Here is a 22,665-nt window from a genome sequence, read left to right as displayed (position 1 = left end):
TTACCCCATTTAACAGAGGCAGAGCCTGGCCCCTAGCCCACGGGTGGCACGGGGGCCCCTGATGCCCTGCGTGGGTTCTGGAGGTGGCATGCATGTTTGTTCCTGAAATTTCCCCCTTAACGCCTCACACCAGCTTCAGGCAGATGGTCGCAGAGAAGCAGAAGGCTGAAGAGAAGGAGAGGGAGGCCCAGCAAGCCCTGAGGGAAGAAACAGCAGAGGGAGGGCCAGGCCAGGTGGCCGAGCAGGAGCAGGTGCCCAGGCAGGGCCCAGAACCATCGGAGGACAGGGAGCCTTCGGCAGTGGAGCCCGAGGTGTGGCCAAGCGATGAGCCCCTGGCAGAGAGCTCCCCACCAGAGGAGGTCCCCAGCCTGGAGAAACCTCCCGCACCCCAGAAGAACACGGCTGAAAGTCACGAGAAGGTGCCCAGCAGCCGAGAGAAGCGCGAGTCACGGCGGCAGAGAGGGCTGGAGCACGTGAAGCTCCAGAACAAACACATCCAGTCCTGCAAGGAAGAGATTGCTCTCAGAGAGCCTTCTGGAAGGGCCATCCTCGAGCAAGAAGAGAGCCTCCCAGAAGACAGAAAGGAGAGCAGAGAAGATGAAACCCTTTCAGACTTGGGGACGGAGGCAGAGAACGCTTTTAAGCAGCAGCCGGAGGAGCCACCGTGCCAGCTGCCCGGAGAAACCCCGAAGGCGCCCCAGGGTGGGGACCCGACGCCTGGCCACGTGGAACGGCCAACCAGCCTAGCCTTGGACAGTAGGGTCAGCGAGCCCACCCCCAGCACCACCCCTGAGACTCCCAAGGACAAGAGCAAGCTCGGTGGTGACCTGAGGGCACAGGACAGGCCCGAGAGCCCCGGAGGCTCCACCCAGATCCAGCGGTACCGGGACCCAGACTCTGAGCGGCTGGCCAGCGCCGTGGAGCTCTGGCGGGGCAAGAAGCTGATGGCCGCCAGTTCCAGCACCATGCTGAGCCAGTCCCTGGACCTCAGCGAGCGGTACCGGGCTATGGAGGCCACTCTCACACCCACAGAGTAAGCCCCGGGCCCTCCTTTGTCTGAACACCCGGGGTGCCAGGCTGGGTTGGGCGGGCAGGGTGGAGGGACACACAGATTCCTGGCCGCAGGACCAGGGCAGTGCCGCACGTCCCAAAAACATGTGAGTGGCTCTGAGTGTGGGAGCCCTGAGGACGGAGGGGAGAAGGGGCAGAGGAAGGTGGAGGGGAGGCATCTGGCAGGAGCCGCTGAGCCTGGGGCCAGCTGGGACCCTGAGGCCCCCGCCACAGCGAGCTGTGTTCATACAGAAATCCCCTGGCTTCGTGGGAAGCAGCGTCTCGGGGCAACACCCCACTCCCTGGCCTGCCTGGGTTTCTGTTTCCTCGGCAGAGATTAGGGGTGATCGCACTCACCCAGGAATTGAAGAGGGGCCCAACTCTTGACCCTTAGTTAGCTGCATACAGATGACTCCCGAGTCGCCAGCCCGACCTCCCAGAGACCTGCTTGGCCAGAGGGCGAAAGGGCTGGAGGAGGATGTGGGCTGTTAGGTCGGGCTTTCTGGGCCTCGCACACTGACACCTGTGTCGGGCTCCTTGTCTGGGCTGGGCCGTCCGGCACACTGGGGAGCACCCAGCGGCATCCCTGGTCCCCTCCCACCCAAGTCAGGACCACCAAAACTGTCCAACTCGCTCTTGTAAATAAAAGCCACATTTCTGTGATCTCACAGGGAGAGGCGCATTTCCTTATCCACGAGCGACGTCTCCAAGCTCCTCCTGTCCCCGTCCCACACCAAGACTCAGGTAAAGCTTCAGGCTGCGGCTGCCACCTCTCAGGGGCCAAACCCGCTTCTGCCCGGGGCACCCTGGCTCTGCCCGAAGGGCAACGTAAAAGAGAAGGGAAGTCGGTGGATGGAGTGCACGGGGAGCGGAGCACCCCCGCTTTCCCTCCAGCAGGTCCTGCCTACCTTTGCTCACCCAGCCCTGTTCTCTGGCAGCCTTCTACAGAAACGGTGGACGGGGAGGCCGGCACCAAGAAGCTGGCCGTCCAGAAGAAGAAGTCGGGCGACGCTTCTGCCGGCACAGATTCCGGGCTGTCCCCAGGCTCCCAGGCAGACTCTAAGTAAGTGTGAGGTCTGGAGGTGGCTCAAGTCACCAGGGGATGCCCAGGGTCCCTGCCACGGCCTCCCATCTCAGAGCAGTCTGGTCTCCTGAACTGACGGCAGTTAGGATGCACGGTGGGGCAGGTGTTCGCTCAGCCTGGGATGAGAGATCCCTCACAGAGCCCAGGTCACGCCCCCCTCATGTGCCAGCGTGGCCACTCGCCAGCCTGATGACTCCCACTAAAGTCTGGGGCCAGTCTGGGTCCCCTCCTCTGGGTCCACAGAGAGACGGTTTCCCTTTGACTTGTTATGGTATCCAAATCCAGCCCCCTCTACCTTAGAAACCCCTCCTGGGTCCTGGGATGGAAGAAACTGAGCCAAGGCTCTGTCCCCAGAAAGCTCCACAGAACTCCAGATGGTTCCATCACAGAGCAGAGAGGATGGGCCATGGGACGGGCGGGGCTTTGATCCTAACGCAGAGACGGGAGGCGGAGGAAGGGCCAGCACAGGCTTGGAGAGGCAGGCAGAACGAAGCCCCACAAACCAGCGGGGCTTCCAACAACTGGAATTCACTTCTCACGGTCCTGGCGGCCACGAGTCCGAGATCAGGGTGTCCGCAGGGCAGCTCCTTCGGACGGCCCTGGGGAAGGGCCCTTCCTCGCCTCTTCTGGTTCCTGGGGGCTCCGGGTGTCCTTGGCTTGTGGCTGCATCAGCCCATCTCCGCCCCCGTCTTCTCTCTCTGACATTCTTCTCTCCTCTGTGTTTTCTCTTTCTCTGTCTCTTATGAGGATACTTGTCACTGGATTTAAGGCCCAACTGGGTATTCCGGATGGTCTCAGCTCCAAGTGCTTCATTTAGCGTCTGCTCTAACAAAACTACCACAGACTAAGTGGCTTGAACTACATGTGTTTCTTACGGTTCTGGGGGCTAGGAGTTCAAGACCAAGGTACCAGGAGATGCAGTATGTGGTGGGGGCCACTTCCTGGTTCACAGATGGCATCTTCTCATGGGGCCTCATGTGGCAGGAAGGGCAAGGGAACTCCCTGGGGCCCTTTTTGTAAGGGCATTAGTCCCATTTATAGGGACTCTACCCCCGTGATCTAATCAGCCCCCTAATACCATCACACTGGGGATTAGACTTCAGCATACAAATTTGGGGCGACAAACACATTCAGATCGTGGCACATAGAACTTAGTCACATCTGCAGAGACTTTTTTTTTTTTTTTTTTTGAGATCCACAGAGACAGTACAAGTAGGGGGGTGGGGGGAGAGAATCCCAAGCGGGTCCCGTGCTGCCAGCGTGGAGCCTGACGCGGGGCTCACATTCAAGAAACCACAAGGTCATTGGGGCGCCTGGGTGGCTCAGTAGGTCGAGCAGCCGACTCCGGCTCAGGTCACGGTCTCACGGTTCGTGAGTTCGAGCCCCGCGTCGGGCTGTGGGCTGACAGTTCAGAGCCTGGATCCTGCTTCGGATTCTGTGTCTCCCCTTCTCTCTGCCCCTCCCCTGCTTGGGCTCTGTCTCTCTCTGTCCTTCAAAAATGAATAAACATAAAAATAAAAAAAAGAAAGAAAGAAACCACGAGGTCATGACCTGAGCCAAAACCAAGAGTGAGACACTTAACCGACTGAGCCACCAGCGCCCCTGCAAAGACCCTTTTCCCAAATAAAGTCACACGCCCAGCTCCTGAGCGTTATTTAACACATGGACACATCTTTTGGGGGGCACACCATTCAGTGTATGATTTGGCATGTATTTGATTTTTTTTCCCCCTGAAACTTGGGCCCGTAAAAACACATTAAGGGGGCAGAGGGTAAGTTCTATTTTTTTTTTTTTTTTTTTTTTTTTTTTTTTTTTTTTTAATGAGAATGGGGTCATGCTGTGGTGGATTCCCTGCATCTTGCTTTTTCACCTGACCCCCCCACCCTTGTCAGTTCACACAAACGAATCTCATTTTTAGTAGCATCTCATTGCGTTGACAACCAAGAAAAGCGTTATTTTGTCTCTTTATAAGTAAGAGGACCTTTCCTTCAGCCTTGCTTCCGTGGTCATTTCCAGAGGCTTAAATGAAACCCCTTACTTTCCCCTACAGATCCACTTTTAAAAGACTTTTCTTGCACAAGAACAAAGATAAAAAAGCCAGCCTGGAGGGTGTGGAGGAAACTGAGAACACAGTGCCAGGGCACACGGTGCTGGAAGCTGCTGCCACCAAGAAGAATCTAGAAGGTTGGTTGCCGGCAGCCTCAGGGATGGATGGTGGAGCCGCCAGGGTCCCTGGGGACGTGTGCTGCCTCCAGGTGGGGCCTTGGGCACAGGGCTTGAGGGCTGGTCCCAGCCCCACCAGGGCACTTTCTGAACCCCGGTTCGCGGCAGGGCAGGGTCCTGGTTCTCTGTGTGTGTGACCCTGCCTCCCCCAGCACCCACCTCACCAGCTGCTCCTTCTCCCTCCAGCCTCCTCCAGCCACCAGCACCGCCACGCAGCCGGGGAGAAGCACGCCAAGGAGCCAGGAGGCAAAGGGAAGAAGAACCGAAACCTCAAGATCGGCAGAATCACGGTGTCAGAGAAGTGGCGGGAGTCGGTGTTCCGCCAGATCACCAACGCCAACGAGCTCAAGTACCTGGATGAGTTCCTGCTCAACAAGGTGGGTCACCCAGGGGCACGTACAGGGTTTGGGGGGGGGGGGGGGGACACAGTGTCAGAGCTGGGCCTCCCCAGAAGGGTTTTCACCACCCGGCCGTTTTCTGAGCCACCACACCACAGCCCTTCGTGCGCCGGGAACAGAAAATCCAGGTGCACAGTTCCGGCACAGAAAGTTCCGGAAACCAGATGAGAACCCCTCCCTGGGCTCACGTGAGAACACCTGCAGCCGGTGTCCCTGTTGCTCACCATAGATGTTTACATCTCGTGTAAAAACTCAGTGGGTCTTGAGGTGCTGGCTCAGGCGGTAGAGCATGTGACTCTTGATCTCAGGGTCGTGGGTTCAAGCCCCACGTTGGGCATGGAGCTTACTTTAAAAAAAAAAAAAAAAAAAAAAAGGTCAGCGGGTCTTAATACAGGGACTGCACAGGAAATGTAGAACCGGGGCACCTGGGTGGCTCAGTTGGTTGGGCATCCAACTTCAGCTCAGGTCATGATCTCACAGTCTGTAAGTTCGAGCCCCGCATCAGGCTCTGTGCTGACCGCTCAGAGCCCGGAGCCCGCTTTGGATTCTGTGTCTCCCTCTCTCTCCAACCCTCCCCCGCTTATGCCCTGTCTCTCTCCCAAAAATAAACGTTAGAAATTTAAAAGGAAAAAAAAAAATACACTTTTACGAAACACGCTGGGTCTCAGGGCAGATGCTGATTGAGTGCTTAGTGTATACAGTGGAGCTGAATTAGTGACCACGGCATGGATCCGGGGCGTGGCTCGGTATTAAGCGCCTGTGAGGGCTGGCAGGAAGGGCCCCAGCTAGACCAGTGGTTTTCAACCAGAGATGGTCCTGCCCCAGGGGACACTCTGGGACATCTGCAGACATTTTTGACTGTCCTGACTGGGGAGTGCTACTGGCACCTGGGGCGTGGGGGCCAGGGGTGCTGGTCAACAGCCCCCAGTGTGATCCAGCCCCAAATGTTGGGTGGTGTAAACCCGACCTAAGGGGACTGGAAAGACCGGGATTAGCCAGAGGGCCTAGATTTTTTTCCCAGAGGAGCCAGGGAAGGACTTGGGACAGAGCGGAACAGCCACCAATCAGCTGCAAAACCTGAGGTCACTCAGGGTCAGCGCATCTCTTTCTTCCTGCAGATAAACGACCTGCGCTCCCAGAAGACCCCCATTGAGAGTTTATTCATCGAAGCCACCGAGAAGTTCAGGAGCAACCTCAAAACCATGTACTCTGTCCCCGTACGTGCAGCCCCCAGCCCTGGCGAGGGCCCCTGTGGGGATCCCCATGGCCTCTCCCGGGCGCCTCCCCCTCCTGTCTTTCCCTCCCGGGTCACGCCTGCATCCCTGCAGAATGGGAAGATCCACGTCGGCTACAAGGACCTGATGGAGAACTACCAGATTGTCGTGAACAACCTGGCGGCCGAGCGCGGGGAGAAGGACACCAACTTGGTCCTCAACCTTTTCCAGTCGCTGCTCGACGAGTTCACCCGCGGACACACCAAGAATGACTTCGAGCCGCCCAAGGTTGGTGGCGCGGCTTCGGGGACGGGGGCAGGCGGGGGCGCTCCGGGGGCCCACACAGACTTCGCCTCTGTGCCCCCTCACAGCAGAGCAAAGCCCAGAAGAAGAAGCGGAAGCAGGACCGCGCTGTGAGTATTTGCACGCGTGCGAGAGAGCGTGCGTGTGAGCGCGTTGTCCCGCCCAGCCCTAGGGAACCCGGCCGTGAATGGGAACCTCGGCCCCGATATGCCACGGGCCGCGTGCACGCTGGGCGGCCCCGTGGTGAGACCGTGGAGGGTCTGCCCTCGCCGCTCAGCGCCCTCCTCCACCGCCCCCAGGTCCAGCAACACAATGGGCACGTATTCGCCAGCTACCAGGTGAGCATCCCTCAGTCGTGTGAGCAGTGTCTCTCCTACATCTGGCTCATGGACAAGGCCCTGCTCTGCAGCGGTGAGTGCCCCAACCCCCCCGCATCCCCTAACGCTGTCACCACTCCCCCTGACCCTCCACCACACCTCCGGACCCTCCCACTGCAGCCCCTGACCCTTCCCCATGCCCAAGAGCCCTCCACAACATCTTTGGCTCACCTGCCGCACCCCCTGACCCTCACCTTGCCCTGGGACCCTCCTACCAAGCCCCCTGATCCCCCACCGTGTCCCCAACCCCTCACCGTGCACCAGGGCCTTCACTCGAGCCACAGGGTGGATCTTTCTGGAACACTGCCCTCGCCACACCTCACACACTCAGACCTCCCGCTGTCACCCTGGGGCAGATCCCGATTCTCAGCCAGCCCTGAGGCCCCCAGCCACCTCTGCAGCCTGCCCTCCACCTCGGCAGGTTACCCCACGTCCTTCCTCCAAGCCTGTCAACACACTGCCCCTGCTGCCTGAACTCCAGCGCCTCTCTCGACCCCCCGAGTCCCTCCCTCATGTGCCAGGCGAGGTCAGTCAGTCCCACAGGAACCCCGAGGAACATACAGCCCAGGATGACCCAGCTGGCAGGAGGCCGGGGCCGGGTCAGTCGGTCTTTGGCTGTTATATTTTCCTGCAGTGATCGGCCTTCTCTCCCTGGGCCTCTCTCTCTTCTGCCCGGGGTCTCCTGTCTCCTCAGTCCCTGTGTAAAGAGCGATCTGTCCCCTCATGTCCATCACAGATACCCAGGCAGTGCTTCCGATTCTGTGTCTCGCTTTCTCTCTGCCCCTCCCCCGCTCACACTCTCTCAAAAATAAATAAAAATGTTAAAAAAAAAAAAAAAAAAAAATACCCAGGCAGTTGTCACCGTCCTGAGACAAGGACACTGGCTGCCCTCTCCTTTTTGGCCTCAGGCAATTTCCTCTCTCAAGTATGCCCCTGCCCCCCACCTCCCCCGTCCCGAGACCTTGCTCCTGTCCCGCCAGCCAGACTCTGAGGCCATAGACAGTCACCAGCTGTGAACATCTGCCCACGTGGCTTCCTCGCCTGGGCATCAGGGCAGGGATTCGTAGGACTCCAATTTAGAAGCTGGTCAGCGGGTCCCTGGCCGACAGGGCAGGCGGCCTCGGGAAACCGGGGTCCTCGATGCATCATCTGTGACCACCCCCCCACCTTACCTCCTAGTGTGTAAGATGACCTGCCACAAGAAATGTGTGCCCAAGATTCAGACCTACTGCGCCTACGCATGCAGGAGAAAGGTGAGCGGGCCGGGAACTTTCCGGAACACCTAGGGGAGGCCCTCCCGAGCGATGTGGAGGAGAGGGTGTGCTTGGTTCCAGGCCAGTGTAGGGTGTCAGACGAGGGGCTGGTTTGCAGCCCCTGTTCTGTCAGAGCCCCTCGGGGTCCCGAGACAGGACTGGGCTTATACGTGCGTCTCAGACCCCCAGCCCTGCCCCACCCGAGACCCAGGAGGGCATCCCCAACTCTGCGTGAGGGAGGCAGGGTCCCAAGCATTGGAGCTGCAGTGGAAGCAGGACCAACCACCCTGAGGCAGCTGGGGCCGCTCCGCAGGGGGAGTCCCTGCCCAGCGGCCAGCAAGCTCACCTCCCCAGCCGGGCGCCCCCAGCAGCCTGTGGGAGGCGTGAGGGGCAGGGAGGGTAGAGCCCACACAGGAGACCTGACCCCCCCACCCCCCACCTCTGGTACTGCAGAGCGAGCCAGGCGCCGAGCCGGGCCACTTCGGCGTGTGCGTGGACAGCCTGACCAGTGACAAGGCCTCAGTGCCTGTTGTGCTGGAGAAGCTTCTGGAACATGTGGAGATGCACGGCCTGTACACCGAGGGCCTCTACCGCAAGTCGGGCGCTGCCAACCGCACGCGGGAGCTCCGACAGGCACTGCAGACAGGTGGGTGTCCGGGGGGAGTGGGCACGAGGGGGCTGGGGCACAGCCCCCCTGCCTGCGCTCACCAGCCCCGCCCCCCGCCTCCCCGCAGACCCCGCGGCCGTCAAGCTGGAGAACTTCCCCATCCATGCCATCACCGGCGTGCTCAAGCAGTGGCTTCGGGAGCTGCCTGAGCCCCTCATGACTTTTGCCCAGTACGGCGACTTCCTCCGAGCCGTAGGTGAGTCCCACGGCAGCAGCGAGGGCAGGGCAGGTGGCCACGGCCAGGGTTGGAACCACGCGCGCTCACTGCGGCTAATCGGGGAGGCACAGCTGAGAAGCCAAGGCTCAAAGCAGCCGGCCCGGTGCGGGTCCCCAGCCTAGGACAGGGCCAGGACCCCTCTGTGGCCCCGCATCTGGCCCCATGTGGCGGGGGGGGGGGGCTCCCCTGAGCCCCGGGAACGTGTGGGGGCCAGCACCATGGGGAGCTGACGCCCTGGGCCCTTCCAGAGCTGCCGGGAAAGCAGGAGCAGCTGGCCGCCATCTACACCGTCCTGGAGCACCTGCCTGAGGCCAACCACAACTCACTGGAGCGGCTTATCTTCCACCTCGTCAAGCAAGTGCCTGCCACCTGCTCTCGTGGGGTGGGGGTCCCCGTCAGGAGCCCCGCCACAGTGTTCCCTGGGCCAGCGTTCTCTGGTGGTTGCACCCCAGGCCCCGGGCCCGGGTTGGGGGCGGGGGTCGGGGAGGGGCCCCCCACGCTCCCCTGTGGTGGCTCTCTGCCCCATGGAAGCGAGGTGCTAGCCTCCACCTCCAGGGTCTGGAGGCACTTGTCCTGGCAGCGGCCCCAGGGTCCTGGCCTCCAGTCTCGGGGCTCCCTGGCCACCCCTAACTGCCGCTCACCACGCAGGGTGGCCCTGCTTGAGGACGTGAACCGCATGTCGCCCAGTGCTCTCGCTATCATCTTCGCGCCCTGCCTCCTGCGCTGCCCTGACAACTCAGACCCACTGACCAGCATGAAGGATGTCCTCAAGGTCACCACGTGAGTGCCAGGCGCCAGGGCCCCCGCGCCGTCTCCTCCGGCAGCTAGGGCATCCCTTCCGAATGCTTTTGAGGCTGGAGAACACAAAAAGGAGGAGAAAGCCCTCATCTCCAGTTGCAGGGCGAGGGGCAGACGGCAAAGCCCCGTGTTCTCGGCCTCTGGTTAGCAACGAAAGCCGTCAGGAAAAGCAGCAGTGGCCTGGGGGGTTCTTCCCCTTCTCCCCACTGCACAATCTTCAAAAGTTTTCAAAGTTCTTCAAAAGAACTCCGAAGAAAGTCGTTAGACATCAGCGACCGAGAGGACATTGTTTAGGCTTCGAATTGTAAAAATAAGAACGTGTCACCCTAGGCGGTTTCTTGGGTGGCCCTGACGCTACCCCAGTAGCTGCGTGGTATTTACAGAGTTCCTTCCGGCCTCTTCCGCCACACTCTTTGCTCCTTTTTTCCTCATGTGGTCAAGATGTCGGGAGACCTGAGCTGTGATTCTTTCTTCGGGCTGAGCTGCCCGCCCTCCCCCCACCGACCACTGCAGGCTGAGCCCCCCACACACTTAACCACTCACAGTGCACCTTCTGGAGCCCTTGGGGTTGCTTGCCCGCGGCCCCTGTGACAAATCGCTCAGCCTCCCCGTTCCTCATGCTTCCACGGGAGGTGGGAGAACCCCCACCCTGCAGGGTGACTATGAGGGATCGGTTCACTCTGATCCGATCCGCGTACTGTACTTCCTCCTTCAAACCAGGCTGGTTGAGTCCGAGGCTCAGGCTCAGAGAGGTGGAGTGAGCCGCACGAGGTCACACGGTGAGCTGGCACCGAGATGACACAGCCCACGGCTGTGTCTGTGGCCCTGCCTGGTCTCTGGATCTCTGCCTGGCCGCCGCGCCCCAGTCTCCGGCCAGTGCCTCTCTAGACGCCAGGCCCTGACGCTGGCCGTCCTGGGGCAGTGACTGAGTCACCTTCTCCGCAGGTGCGTGGAGATGCTGATCAAGGAACAGATGAGGAAGTACAAGGTGAAGATGGAGGAGATCAGCCAGCTGGAAGCCGCGGAGAGCATCGCCTTCCGCAGACTCTCCCTCCTGCGACAGAACACTGTGAGTGGAGGGGTGGGCGGGGCCGGTGGGCGGGGCGCGGGGCGGGGCCTCACGCCATCACTCCTGGCGCTCCCTGCCCACCCTGGGCCACAAGCTGCCTGGCCAGGGGCCTCATGGGAGCAAGGTTGGGAGCCAGGTCCCCCACATCGGCTAAACGACCGCCTCCCTCCCCCAGCCTCATGCCGAGTGCCCCTCGAAGGGCAGCAGGGGACCTGGCACCCGCTTGGTGATGGTTCAGGTCATCCACCAGCCCCACCTATGGGGAAGACTTCCCACAGCAGAAGTGGCCCTACAGTGGGGGTGGGGGCTGAGGGGGAGGCAGGTCTGGGGCTCCCGGGGGAGGACCCCATCCTTGTCCCCGCAGCCAGATGTGGCTCTGGTGCCCGTGACTTACACCTGTGTGGTGATCGTGGCCCTGTGTGGTCACCCTCTGTTCATCTCTTTCCCAGCCATGGCCTCTCAAACTGGGGTTTTCGTCTCCCTATGAGGGGGTCCTGGTATGTACATGTTCCGCGGCCCCACCCTGCATGTCTCCGGGTGTGGTGCATGCTGGGTTCACCTCGTGCCCGTGGTCTCCTAGGATAGACTGAGCGTGTCCTAACCTTCTGGAAGTGCATGCTGGGGGAGGCCCGTCGCCTGCTGCCCACCTGCGCTGAGGATGACTAATCAGCCTAGCACCGGCCACTCGGTCCCCACCTGATCCCCGGAGCAGCCTCACTAAGCCCACCTTTCCACATCAGAACTAATCTCTCCCAGAGCCGTTCACACCACCCTCTCCCTCCCGTGAGCACTGAGCCCACCGTCCAGAGGGGCCAGCCAGACCTGCCATTTGTCTGTTGCAGAACAAGAGCCCCAAGACCCGGGGAAGCAGTGCGGGCGGCCTGGAGGATCTCGGGGTGCTGCCAGAAGAGGAAGTGCCCAGCGGTGACGAGGACCGCGAGAAGGAGATCCTCATTGAGCGGATCCAGTCCATCAAGGAGGAGAAGCAAGTGTCTCTGCCCCCTTCCTGCCCTCGGCTCTGCCGTCCGGCCCCCACCCCCAGGCCCCTCTGCCATAGCAGACCTGGCTGTTAGGAGGCTGACGGGATAGGCTCATTCCCGCCATCCAGTACCCACCTTGTGGGTGCTGCTGTCCTAACACGCAGCCTAGGGCTCTGTTTAAACCCCACACTTGGCCACCGGGAACCGTGGTGGCCCATAAAGAAAGAAGGGGCAGCAGAGGGGTAATGCCCAAACTTTGCCTGGAAGTTGGTCTTAGCTGGAGTGACCAACCAATCTGTCGTCCCGCCAAGACGTGTGAATAGGGCACCATTAACATGCCAGGAGAACAGGTGTGACCCGGGCCACCTGGCCACCCTAGTCTTAGGAACAAGGTAGGGCACTCCAGGCAGAGGGAATAACACTTGCAAAGGCCCTGAGGCAGAAGCAGGTCACTAGCTCAGTACAGGGCCTTCCCTCAGCAGCCTGGCACATCCCTCCCATGAGTTTCTCCGGGCCAGGTGTGATTTGGGGACGGGTGTTGGGGGTGCTGGGAGCAGGGACTCCCATCCAGGACCAGGAAGGCCTGTTCTGCCCCCTACCCGGCGGCTGGCACTCTGGAGGGGTGGTCTTTCACCTTGGGAACAGCCTTAGACACCGTGACCCCCTCATCCCCAGGGAGGACATCACCTACCGGCTGCCGGAGCTGGACCCTCGGGGCTCCGACGAGGAAAACCTGGACTCGGAAACGTCGGCCAGCACCGAGAGCCTGTTGGAAGAGCGGGCCGGGCGGGGGGCCTCAGAAGGTCAGTATTAAGGCGGCGTCTGCTTTTCTCCTTCCCGTGTCCACCACCGGCAGGCCCTGGGGCAAGGGTCCATCTACTGGCCCTGAAGCTGCAGTAACCCTGCCGTCTGTCTCTCAAAAGGGCCCCCCGCGCCTGCTCTCCCCAGCCCCGGCGCGCCCGCCCTGAGCCCCCTCCCCGTGGCAGCCGCCCCTCCACGACGAAGGCCGTCGTCCTTCGTGACGGTCAGAGTGAAGACCCCCCGGCGGACCCCCATCATGCCCACAGCCAACATCAAGCTCCCACCCGGCCTACCCTCCCACCTCCCTGGCCGGGCACCGGGTGCCCAGGAGGGTGCTGCCCTAGTGAGGCGCCGAGAGCCGCCCGCCCGCCGCCCGGACCAGGTGCACTCTGTGTATATCACACCCGGCACGCACCTGCCCGCGCGGGGCACTCGGGAGCCCCCGGACGAGGACGCCCAGCCTCCCGGGGCCAAGCGGAGGTACTCGGACCCCCCGACCTACTGCCTGCCCCCCACCCCGGGCCAGGCCAACGGCTGAGGGCCCACACAGTGCCAGAGGCCGCGTGTCTGAGGACGACCCAATGCCGGAGCTGGGCGGGAGCTGCAGAGCCAGCATTTGGCCGAGAAGGATTCCGAATGAAAAGCTCCGAAAGCAGTGTGAGGTGGGCGTCAGCTCCGAGTGCAGAGTCCAGGCGGGGAGAGGCCAGCCGAGGCCCGGTCGCCCTTGCTGGGCCCCCACATCACACAGACACGCCCACCCAGAGCACCAAATCACGGTGGGCAGCCTGGCATCTCCCACCTCCCTTTTTGTTTTTATGGTAACTGTTTCTTCGTGCGTGGTTTACATAACTTCAAACTGTAACAGCCTTAACAAGAGACCAAATTGTTTTTTATATGTGTATGTACAAACTTTTATATTAACGCCCTGCATCGCCCTTGTAACCTGGACATGAGTCTTTGGAGCAAAGCCCGCAACAGCCGCCACACGGAGGAGGCCCAGACTCGCACTGAGGACGGCTCGGGGCCCGTGGTCTGAAGGCCAGGACCGTGCGCAGGGGCTTTGGACCCTTGGGGCACCTGACTGCCCCAAGTCCGTCTCAGACTCCTCCTCTGGCCCAGCTGGCAACCGGCCACCTGGCTGGCATGCACTTGAGGGAGCGTTGGAGCCTCTCTGGGGATCAAGGCTGGTGGTTGGAGTCAGGACACAGGGTGGTAGGCAGCCTCCGCCCGCAGCACCACAGACCTCACATCCCAGGGAGACTTGAATGTGGCCGTCACTCTTCTGTCCACCACGCCCTGGACTCAGGAGGCTGGAGGAGGCCATCCTTGGCACGCCGCCCGTTCCGTGTGGCGAACAGGAGCCGCGACTCAGGACCACTCACCGGCAGGGAGGGCAAGGCCTGGGGTTGTACATTCCTACTGGTCAACAGTGACAGTCTGGGGAATCTCCGGAGTGGGGCTTCCTCTCTCTCAGGCCTGGGTCGCTCCCCAGACACACGGCCACAGGTCTGGTACGAGAGGTGCCCCAGGTGCCCCACGAGCCGTGTGAAATAAAAAGTGCCTGAAAAGTGTTTGCGTGTAATTCCTGCTCGGACTGGTTCAGAGTTGGAAGAGCAGGGGTTGACAGGTGGGGCGGGGGAGAGGTCCACCCTGTGACCTCAGCCAAAAGGGGTGCAGGGCAGGGGGATGTGCCCCCCGGCCTGGGAGGACCTGCCTCGATTGTCCCGCAAATGCTGCTGCTGGAATTTCACACGCACTCCGGGCGCTAGAGTGGTGGGCTTGCTGGAAGGGCTGGTTAATCTGGAAACGGGGGTGAGGGGCTGGCAGAGCCTGTTGTCCTGGGAGCTGCCTCCTGGTGCCCTGTTTCAGCACCCAGCCTCTCCCCAGGTAGGGCTTAAATGTCAGCTGTAGGGGCCATCTGCCCTATGAAGGGATCGGTTCCTGGTGAGCCCAACAGAGCTAGAAACCACACACCCCCACCATCCCCTCTCAGACCAGCTCCCAGGCTGCAAATCAGCTGGGCAGTTGTGGGAATCTGCTGGCAGGTGGGGCCCATGGGGGTGGGGTGGGGGACAGTGAAGAACCCTAGTCCAGACTGCACATGACGGAAAGTTGAGAGGCTTGTCCAAGGCCACGTATTTGGGATGGGACAGGGCTGGGATTCAGAACCTGCCTCATCTGCCCCCTGGATTCCTTCATCTACCCTGGGTTTCCTCTCCTTCATAGTATTTCTCGAGAACACCAGGCCCACAGATGTGACCAGGTGACAAGTGACGTGAGGAGTGGGAAGATGGATGAGGGCTGCATGCCAGGCTCTAGTCCCTCTAAAGTCCCCCCTCCTCACCCGGTCTGCAAGCCTGGGGTGGGAGGAGCTCACAGAATGGGCCTCAGCTGGAGGGCTGGGGACCCAGGTGGGGTTCTCTCCATGAGGCCTGGTGGGTTAGGGGCGACCCCGCCCCACCTCTCACCCCAGGGCTAGCTAATGTTCCCCTGGAGGCAGGCTTTGTCACACCACCCAAAGTTCCACCCAAAGGAGGAACCGAGCCCAGAAAAATTAAGAAACCTCGCTCAAGGCCACGGCGGGGGGCGGGGGGGGGGTGGAGTCAGCGTCAGAACCGGAAGAACATAATCACAAACTGGATGGGCCCCTAAGCTGCGGATTCCTTAGTCCCAGGGCCGTACCCCAGGAAGAACCGGGAAGGCTGCCTGGATACGGAAGAGCTCAGTATGAGAAGAACCCAAACAGGAGTGGGTGTGGGGGAAGGAATTCCGATCAGAAAGAAAAGAATAAGTAGAGGACGTATTGCATATGAACCTGACCTCAAAGGATCCGGTCCTTTCAACCCTTCCGGAAGAGCTAAGACGCCTGCGGGGGGGGGGGGGGGGGGGAAGCGATTCAGTCCTGAATAAACATGGACAGCACAGCGCCCCTTCTTGAAATAAGACGTTACTTCCGCCCCAAACAAAGATGGAACAGCGAGCGAGCGGCGGACGCGACCGGAAGAGGTCAAAACGAGGGCGCTTCCGACCTTTTCCAAGATGGCGCCGGCGGAAGGGACCGGGTACCGCCGAGAGGGGATGGCAGCGTCGAGGCTGGAGCTGAACCTGGTGCGGCTACTCTGCCGCTGCGAAACGATGGCAGCGGAGAAGCGGGACCCGGACGAGTGGCGTCTGGAAAAGGTGAGGGAAACCTGTACTTCCGAGTACAACTCGACTTCCAGAAGGCGGCCTACGGGGCTGACGGCCACCGGGCCCGACTCCCCAGTCCCAACAGCCGCTCTGGCCACGCCCCTTCCGGTCGGCTCCGCCACGTCCACCTGCAGCTCCCGCCCCCTTCCCTGAAGCTCAGCTGGCCCCGCCCCCCTAGGACGTGGCTCCTCCCTTTTCGGTCCTGCCCCCGTCCTGGTCCCGCCCCTTGATGGCTCTGACCACCCCACCTTTGAGCGTTATTAGTGAGAGGATGGGGGGGGGGGGGGCGGAAACCAGGCTTACACCCCACTCTCCCTCCCCAGTACGTGGGAGCTCTCGAGGACATGCTGCAGGCCCTGAAAACCCAGGCAAGGTGAGTGCCGGCGGCTACAGGGGCTTCAAATCAGGGATGGGAGTCGAGGCCTGAAGGCCAGCCCCTGTTGGGGAATCCCTGGGCTCCAGCCCCTGCTGACACCCTTCCCAGAACTGGAGGCACTGGGCAGGTTTTCTTTTTCCTCTTCTCACCTTCCAGCAAACCGGCCTCCGAGGTGATCAATGAATATTCCCGCAAGGTCGATTTCCTGAAGGGGATGCTGCAGGCAGAGAAGCTGGTGAGCAGGGGTACTCTGCTTCCTCGGCCCTCATCATGCTCACCTGCCCAGGACCTGCCCGTCCGGTGACCCCTTTTCCCTCTCCTGCAGACCTCCTCCTCAGAGAAAGCACTAGCCAACCAGTTCCTGGCCCCTGGCCGTGTACCAACCACAGCCAGGGAGCGGGTACCCGCCACGAAGACAGTGCATCTGCAGTCCCGGGCACGGTACACCAGCGAAATGCGGAGTGAGCTGCTAGGCACGGTAGGGCTTTCTCCCTGATCCCTGGGAACCCTTTGGTCAGGGACAGGAGATTAGTGCCTGTGCGTAGCCAGAACAACCCCACCCTGGCAGGTGCAGGGACCCTAAGGGGCCCAACAGCCTGCACCCTGGGCCCACAGTAGGCTTCCCAACAGAAGGGCCTAGACAGGACTTTGCTAGATATCTAGGAGTTTGGTACAAGGCGAAAATGGCACCTATCTCGTTAAGCCCCAGAGTTGGCCCAGAGCAACAGATAGACAAGTTTGCCACAGACAGACTGAGTTTATCTCATCTTGCCACAAGTGGACGAGTTTTTTCACCTGTAAAAGAGGATGACAGGTGTCCTTTTGAACACTTTACGTGGGTCAGGTAAACCCTTCAATATGAAGAAACTGAGGCACAGAGGTCATGGGACTTGCCCAGGGCCCTGACTAAGAGTGGGGAGTTTCCGAAAGCAGAAAGGACAGTTTGGGGGCATTACCAGGTAGGTGACTTCATACCTCTCTCTCTTTCCCATAGGACTCTGCTGGAGGTGAGTCAACCTGAATAAAACAGGACTTGAGGCTTAACTGTCTGGGACAAGACATGTGCTGCCTCTTTCACCTGCCTCCTCCACGGTCTTCACAGCCCAGGGAGCACATCCCCAGGGGCATCACCTAGTTAAGCCTGATGGGGGTGCCAGGACAGAGGAGGTGGGCCCCAGAGGAAATAAAGCCGGATATACCCAGCCCACAGGTTAGGCTAGCAGAGGGACCTGGGGCCTGGGGGAGCCCAGATAAGGATGAGGAAAACTTCTTAAAAGAGAGGGCATTTGACCTAGAGCTTTGAAGCATGATCAGGAGCTCACTGGGCAGCAGACAAGACAGGAAACAACATTATGAGTAGCAGACACAGCACAGGCGATGATCAGGAAGTTGGAAAACGGGAAACCAATCCTCTCCTTCTTCCTGCTTGGCCTTTTTCACTTACAGAGCCCGAGCTGGATGTGAGGAAGAGAACGTGAGTGTCTTCAGCCCTTGGGGAGCACTGGGGGGGTGGGGGGGGGCGGTATGGGGGGCTGGATGAACCTTGGGCCACTGAGGCACCAAACCATGAGGGCCACCACAAGCATCTAAACCATCGATCAGAAGCCACTTGTGGGGATGTTCTTCCTAAAAGCCAAAGTAAAGAAGGGGAAAACAGGCCCAAGGAGGGCCATGGCCGGAGCCATAACCTCTGGGTTCCTTGGGAACATGTTGGTCTCTTCCTATCCCACGCCCGCCTGTCCGCCCGCATGTGAGGGCAGTGGGGTGGCAGGGCCCAGGCCAGGGGATGAGAAACAGTCGGCAGCCGAACTAGACCTCGTCCTGCAGCGACATCAGAGCCTCCAGGAGAAGCTGGCAGAGGAGATGCTAGGCCTGGCCCGGAGCCTCAAGACCAACACACTGGCCGCCCAGAGCGTCATTAAGAAGGACAACCAGGTGTGAGGACTGTGGGGCCTTTTCAGCCTCTGCCCTGGGACACCAGACAAGGCTTCCCAGCAGAGGGGCATGGGGGCCAGGGCTCTGCTGGATCAAGGAGTCTGACAGAAGGCAAAAGTGGACTTCCCAGCAGAGGGCGCAGTGCCAGCCAGGGCCAAGAGGAGGGGACTTGCCCCAGGGTGGTGGCGAGAGGCCACGCTTGGCCTTGGCCGCAGTCCCGCTGACACTCTCCCCACCCGCCCCCCAGACCCTGTCGCACTCACTCAAGATGGCTGACCAGAACCTGGAGAAGCTGAAGACGGAGTCGGAGCGGCTGGAGCAACACACGCAGAAGTCGGTCAACTGGCTGCTCTGGGCCATGCTTGTTATCGTCTGCTTCGTCTTCATCAGCATGGTGCTCTTCATCCGCATCATGCCCAAACTCAAATAAAGACCTGTGCTGGCCCCCCGCATCCGTCTGCCCTCCACCCGCGTCCAGGGCTGCCCTTTGAGCTAGGCAACAATACGGGAGGGTCTTTGCAGGTTCCTGAGAGCCACAGAGGACGCACGAGCCGGAGAGGAAAGGTCAGTGTGGGAAGGGACTCAGAGGACCATCCCCCTCGGATTCCCCCCTGGTACCTACCCCACGCTGCAACAGGCCAGGTCCCAAGAAGCCCCAGGAGCCTCCGGTCTGATGGAGTCGAAGGCCAACAGTGCCTTCAGCCCTGTGGGATCAAGGGGAGGGCGGGGGAGAAATGGGGCTATGCCTGGAGGTCGGCCTGGAGGAGGGAGTGTCAGTGCTGGGCTTTCCTTGAAACTGAAGATGATTGGGGCGCCAGGGTGGCTCAGTCGGTTGAGCGTCCGACTTCGGCTCGGGTCACGATCTCGCGGTCCGTGAGTTCGAGCCCCGTTATCGGGCTCTGTGCTGACAGCTCGGAGCCTGGAGCCTGCTTCGGATTCTGTGTCTCCCTCTTCCTCTCTCCTCCCCCGCTCATGCTCTGTCTCTCTCTTCTCAAAAATAAATAAACGTTAGGAAAAAAAAAAATTTTTTTTAAATAGATCTTAAGGAGCACCTGGTTGGCTCAGCAGAGCACGCAACTCTTGATCTCAGGTTTGTGAGTTCGAGTCCCACACTGGGCATAGAGATTACTTAAAAATAAAATTGGGGGGAAAAAACCAGATCTTAAGAAGGCTCACACCTAAGTTGCAGAGATGGGTCAACATAGCCACATTAACACATCAGGAAACAAAATCGTGGGGTGAATCAATGGCACTTTGGACCGTATGGTGTCCATTACTCAACATCTCTCAATAAACATTAGGCAAAGATAGATATTCCCCTCATTTAACTGAAAAATCTCAAGCCAAAGACAGCATTGAATTTAATGAATAAATACAGGCAATTCTGCCATCAAAGTGAGGAAGGGGGAGATGGGGGGAGGCCCACAGTTCACCCAACTCCCCCAGAGATTTGTCTGGAAGTGCTGGTCAATACAACTAGACAAGAAAGAAGAAATGAGAAAAAAAGGCAGAGTTATTTGTGGATGATACGACTGTCTACATGAAAAACCCAAATAAAAAAGCTGCTTCAGTAAGTGAATTAACTAAAACAGAAAAGGACTTACGAATACTTCGTTTCCCTCATGGAAAAAAAAAAAAAAAGTAAACGTATTGAAAGACCTCGTTTATAATAGTAAAAGGAAAAGACACACTATTTGGTTGAGCACCATCCTTTCTAAACAAAGAGCTCCCAAAAATCAACAACAACAAATTTGCAAGAAAACAGACAAATCGTTTCTGGGCTTTTTCTCTCACCAGATGAGTCAAGATTTAAAACTCTGAAAACATACTTGTGGGAAACCATAATGGCACTGGAGTTTCAAAAGTTGTAGGAAAACCAGTGTTCCTTTCACAGCGGGTCAGAGAATAATAATCTAGTGATTAGAGAAATAGTTTTAAAATATAATTTCTGAGTAAGTAGATAAGTACAGGTTTGCCAAAACCACCGGTGTTTCAGGCCAAAAAACTGAGAGTCGGAGGTAAGTCACCGGCTCGGTTGGACTCGAACCTGCGATTCAAAGGAGGATCCTCTTCCCTCATCGCCGGGCCCCGCCCCCACCCCGCCAACCCCGCCCAATCCCGCTAGGACCCGCCCCGCCCTGTGAAGCGACCCCTCCGGTTGTGTCCAGCCTTAGAAGTTAATGCACAACCGGGACTCAGGCGCCTCTCCGGGAGCGGACCCAGGCTCGGAGACCCGGACGCTGGGACAGGTGACCCCGGACGGGAGCGGTCCCTGCGGACTGCCGCTGGGGCGGAGGTCCCGGGGGGGGGGGGGGGGGCGCTTCTCGGGGGCGGTGTCCGAAGGCTTCACGCGCCGTAGTGGGCGAGGCTGCGGCTTCTCGGGGGTTAACTGGAGCCTGGCCGGCTCAGGGTACGCGGTGACGTCACGGGCGTAGTGCTTTTCCGGGTTACGCAGCCAGGGGCGGGCTGCTCTGAGAGCCAATCGAGCGCATCTATGCAAATAGCAACGGAGCCGGAGAGCTCGCGGGTCCGCGGAGAGTTGGCAGCTCCCGGTCCACCTGCCGGTGCGTCGTCCGACCTTGCCCGCCTCCAGGCGCGTCCTTCTGTCGCGTCCACAGGCAGCTCGCCGACCACCCCCGCCACGCGCGGGCCGCGGCGTCCCTCGCCAGACCCGCCCGCCGCCCCAGGGACGCCCGAGCGGCGCCTCCCCGAGGCGGATGCCTACCCGGCAGAGCCCCAAGACCCGCGGCTATCGGGGGGATCTGCAGACCCGCCCGCCTGGCCCTGGGCCCCCGGTGAGTCTGGACGGGAGGAGGGCTCCCAGGCCGAACCTAGGCAAAAGATTCCTTCCCCGCCGTTTGAGGGATTCCGGCTTCCCCATACCCTGGTTAACTCCAAACCATGATTCCTGCGGCACCTGCAGCGACTGGTGCCTCCAGTCCAGGAAACCAGCCCTCCCCGCGCTCTGTGCGCGCCTCAACCAGGAGCCCACAGGGCCAGACCCAAGAAGATTGTGTTTGAGGATGAGCTGCCCTCCCGGGCCCTCTTGGGCACCAAGAAGCCTATTGAAGCCATCCCTGGGGGGCGTAGGCCAAGGCCCCACCCAGTGCCCGACTATGAGCTGTGAGTGTCCCCCACGTTGTTCCTGATGCCTGGGAACAGGGAAGGTGCACTGAGGCTGGGGCTTTGACAAGTGGTAAAAGTTTACCAGATAGTAAGAAGAGAAAAGAAAAGGGGTGTTGGGGGGCAGGGAGCCCAACATGGGCAAAGGAAAAATTAAACAGATTGGGGGAGTGGGACGGGTTCTTCACAACACTCATGCTCTGACCCACTTGAACCCCGCAGTAAGTACCCACACGTGAGGAGTGAGAGGGAACGGAGCCGCTATGTTGCAGTCTTCCAGGACCAGTACACAGAGTTCTTGGAGCTCCAGCAAGAGGTGGGCTGTGCCCGGGCAAAACTCCAACAGCTGGAGACCTTGCTGAACTCACTGCCGAGGCCCCGAAGCCAGGTCAGCGGCGGGAGAAACCCCCGTCCCACAGCCCTTCCCGGTGATGGACCCTGGCCTCTGGGACACCCCCTGGGTCCAGGTCCCTGGGCCTCTTTCTCCTCTAGGCTGGGTGGGCACCACAGCACGGGGGCCAAAGTCAGCCCTTGAAGTCCTCACTAGACGGGTCACTTTGTCCATCTGAGCCTCAGTTTCCCCATCCCTCCTTGGGTTCAGCATTCTGTGAGCCACCCCACCCCACCCCTCCCCTTTCCACTTGCAGAAGGAGGCCCAACTTGCCGCCCGAGTCTGGAGGGAATTTAAGAAGAAACAGACGGTGAGTCATGCCTCCTGAATCCCACAGCCTGGGCTTTGCACCCATGACGTTCCCATGAGGCTCAGTGTGCCCAGTTTCAAGGAAAGAAAACTGAGGCTCAGAGAGGAAAAGGCAGAGGGTTGAGCAGCTGAGGGCCGTAAGCCAGACTGCTACAAGGACTTTCCTGGCTCTTGCCCTGCCCAGGACCCCAGCTTCCTGGACAAGCAGGCTCGCTGCCACTACCTGAAGGGCAAACTAAGGCACCTCAAGATACAGATCCAGAAATTTGATGAGCAAGGAGACCAGAAGAGTTCCGTGTACTTCTGAGCGCCCCGGCAGACAGGCAGAGGGACACATTGGGGTGGGGGGCCCGCCCTGCCCTTGCCTCTCTTCCTACCTCCTGGCCTTAGCTCCTGCTGCTACCCCTTCCTGGGGTAGCTTTTGCAAATGCCTCAGCCCTTGAGACCTAGCTCTGATGGCCCCCTCTTCCAGGAACCCTTCCCAGAACCTCCTCTGGGACCCCAGGCCCTGAGCCCAGATCTCAGCCCATCCCCTGGAAGCAGGTCTTTCCTCGTTTCCATCCCAGTGTAATAAACATTTATTAAATGCCTACTGTGTACAGCCGTTTAACATTCCTGATTTCACTCAGTTGTCACCAAAACAATCGTTACTCCATTTTCCAGAGTTAAAAACTCAAGGTTCTGGAAGAGACTTGTCCAGGCAGGCTGTGAACCCTTGTCTGTCCGGAGAGCTCCCTCTCCTCCAAGAACCACATGTGGTCTTCTGGTGGGAAGCTGAGGGGCTGACATCCGGCATCACCTGCTCAGCCAGGCCTGGTCTAGGGGAGCCCCAGGAGCCACAAGTCTCGGCAGGTCCAGTAACAGAGGCAGGACTGGCAGAGGACCTTCCCTAGTCTTGCTCCGTGGGC

General features: G+C 59.8%; 3 protein-coding genes and 1 long non-coding RNA gene across 13 annotated transcripts in view; 3 read left to right on the top strand and 1 right to left on the bottom strand.

Moving 5' to 3' along the window:
* MYO9B (myosin IXB) overlaps positions 1-14,005 on the top strand; it is a 92,553-nt gene extending 78,548 nt beyond the window's left edge. For 4 of the 9 annotated variants that reach the window (XM_058727543.1, XM_058727542.1, XM_058727537.1 and 1 more), the window contains 19 exons: positions 134-1,033; positions 1,722-1,794; positions 1,989-2,113; positions 4,185-4,318; positions 4,544-4,734; positions 5,874-5,972; positions 6,084-6,257; positions 6,341-6,382; positions 6,572-6,683; positions 7,829-7,902; positions 8,356-8,548; positions 8,637-8,765; positions 9,035-9,140; positions 9,435-9,566; positions 10,530-10,653; positions 11,103-11,150; positions 11,496-11,638; positions 12,309-12,436; positions 12,557-14,005. In XM_058727543.1, coding sequence (XP_058583526.1) covers positions 134-1,033; positions 1,722-1,794; positions 1,989-2,113; positions 4,185-4,318; positions 4,544-4,734; positions 5,874-5,972; positions 6,084-6,257; positions 6,341-6,382; positions 6,572-6,683; positions 7,829-7,902; positions 8,356-8,548; positions 8,637-8,765; positions 9,035-9,140; positions 9,435-9,566; positions 10,530-10,653; positions 11,103-11,150; positions 11,496-11,638; positions 12,309-12,436; positions 12,557-12,972 — 3,343 coding nt within the window. In that variant the 3' untranslated portion in view covers positions 12,973-14,005. Of the gene's footprint in view, positions 1-133; positions 1,034-1,721; positions 1,795-1,988; positions 2,114-4,184; positions 4,319-4,543; positions 4,735-5,873; positions 5,973-6,083; positions 6,258-6,340; positions 6,383-6,571; positions 6,684-7,828; positions 7,903-8,355; positions 8,549-8,636; positions 8,766-9,034; positions 9,169-9,434; positions 9,567-10,529; positions 10,654-11,102; positions 11,151-11,495; positions 11,643-12,308; positions 12,437-12,556 lie in introns of those variants that run through there. The other 5 variants (XM_058727539.1, XM_058727536.1, XM_058727541.1 and 2 more) reach the window with 3 other exon arrangements.
* Positions 13,302-15,600, bottom strand: LOC131510422 (uncharacterized). Its single transcript, XR_009261046.1, has 2 exons — positions 15,464-15,600; positions 13,302-15,300 (listed from the first exon to the last, which is right to left on the bottom strand). It is a non-coding gene; the product is annotated as an uncharacterized LOC131510422 (long non-coding RNA).
* Positions 15,450-18,386, top strand: USE1 (unconventional SNARE in the ER 1). Of its 2 annotated transcripts, XM_058727545.1 has the most exons (9): positions 15,450-15,614; positions 15,947-15,996; positions 16,156-16,234; positions 16,325-16,477; positions 16,994-17,006; positions 17,102-17,209; positions 17,446-17,473; positions 17,760-17,934; positions 18,182-18,386. In XM_058727545.1, exons 1-9 carry the CDS (start codon positions 15,474-15,476, stop codon positions 18,362-18,364), a joined length of 930 nt encoding a protein of 309 aa, XP_058583528.1. In that variant the 5' UTR covers positions 15,450-15,473; the 3' UTR covers positions 18,365-18,386. The 2 variants fall into 2 exon arrangements, with proteins under 2 accessions (XP_058583528.1, XP_058583529.1); XM_058727546.1 differs by lacking the exon at positions 17,102-17,209 and having other exon boundaries at positions 15,451-15,614.
* A 1,661-nt stretch (positions 18,387-20,047) lies between these two features.
* OCEL1 (occludin/ELL domain containing 1) lies at positions 20,048-22,356 on the top strand. Its single transcript, XM_058727547.1, has 6 exons — positions 20,048-20,183; positions 20,553-20,729; positions 20,858-21,057; positions 21,280-21,445; positions 21,705-21,758; positions 21,942-22,356. The coding sequence occupies exons 1-6, from the start codon at positions 20,115-20,117 to the stop codon at positions 22,062-22,064; spliced, it is 789 nt and encodes a 262-aa protein (XP_058583530.1). The 5' UTR covers positions 20,048-20,114; the 3' UTR covers positions 22,065-22,356.
* The last annotated feature ends 309 nt before the right edge of the window (positions 22,357-22,665 follow it).

This window comes from Neofelis nebulosa, chromosome 4, assembly GCF_028018385.1.
Source record: "Neofelis nebulosa isolate mNeoNeb1 chromosome 4, mNeoNeb1.pri, whole genome shotgun sequence".
Classification (NCBI taxonomy): Eukaryota; Metazoa; Chordata; class Mammalia; order Carnivora; family Felidae; genus Neofelis; species Neofelis nebulosa.
Note: the sequence above shows the minus strand (reverse complement) of the source record. Positions and strands in the feature narration are given on the sequence as shown.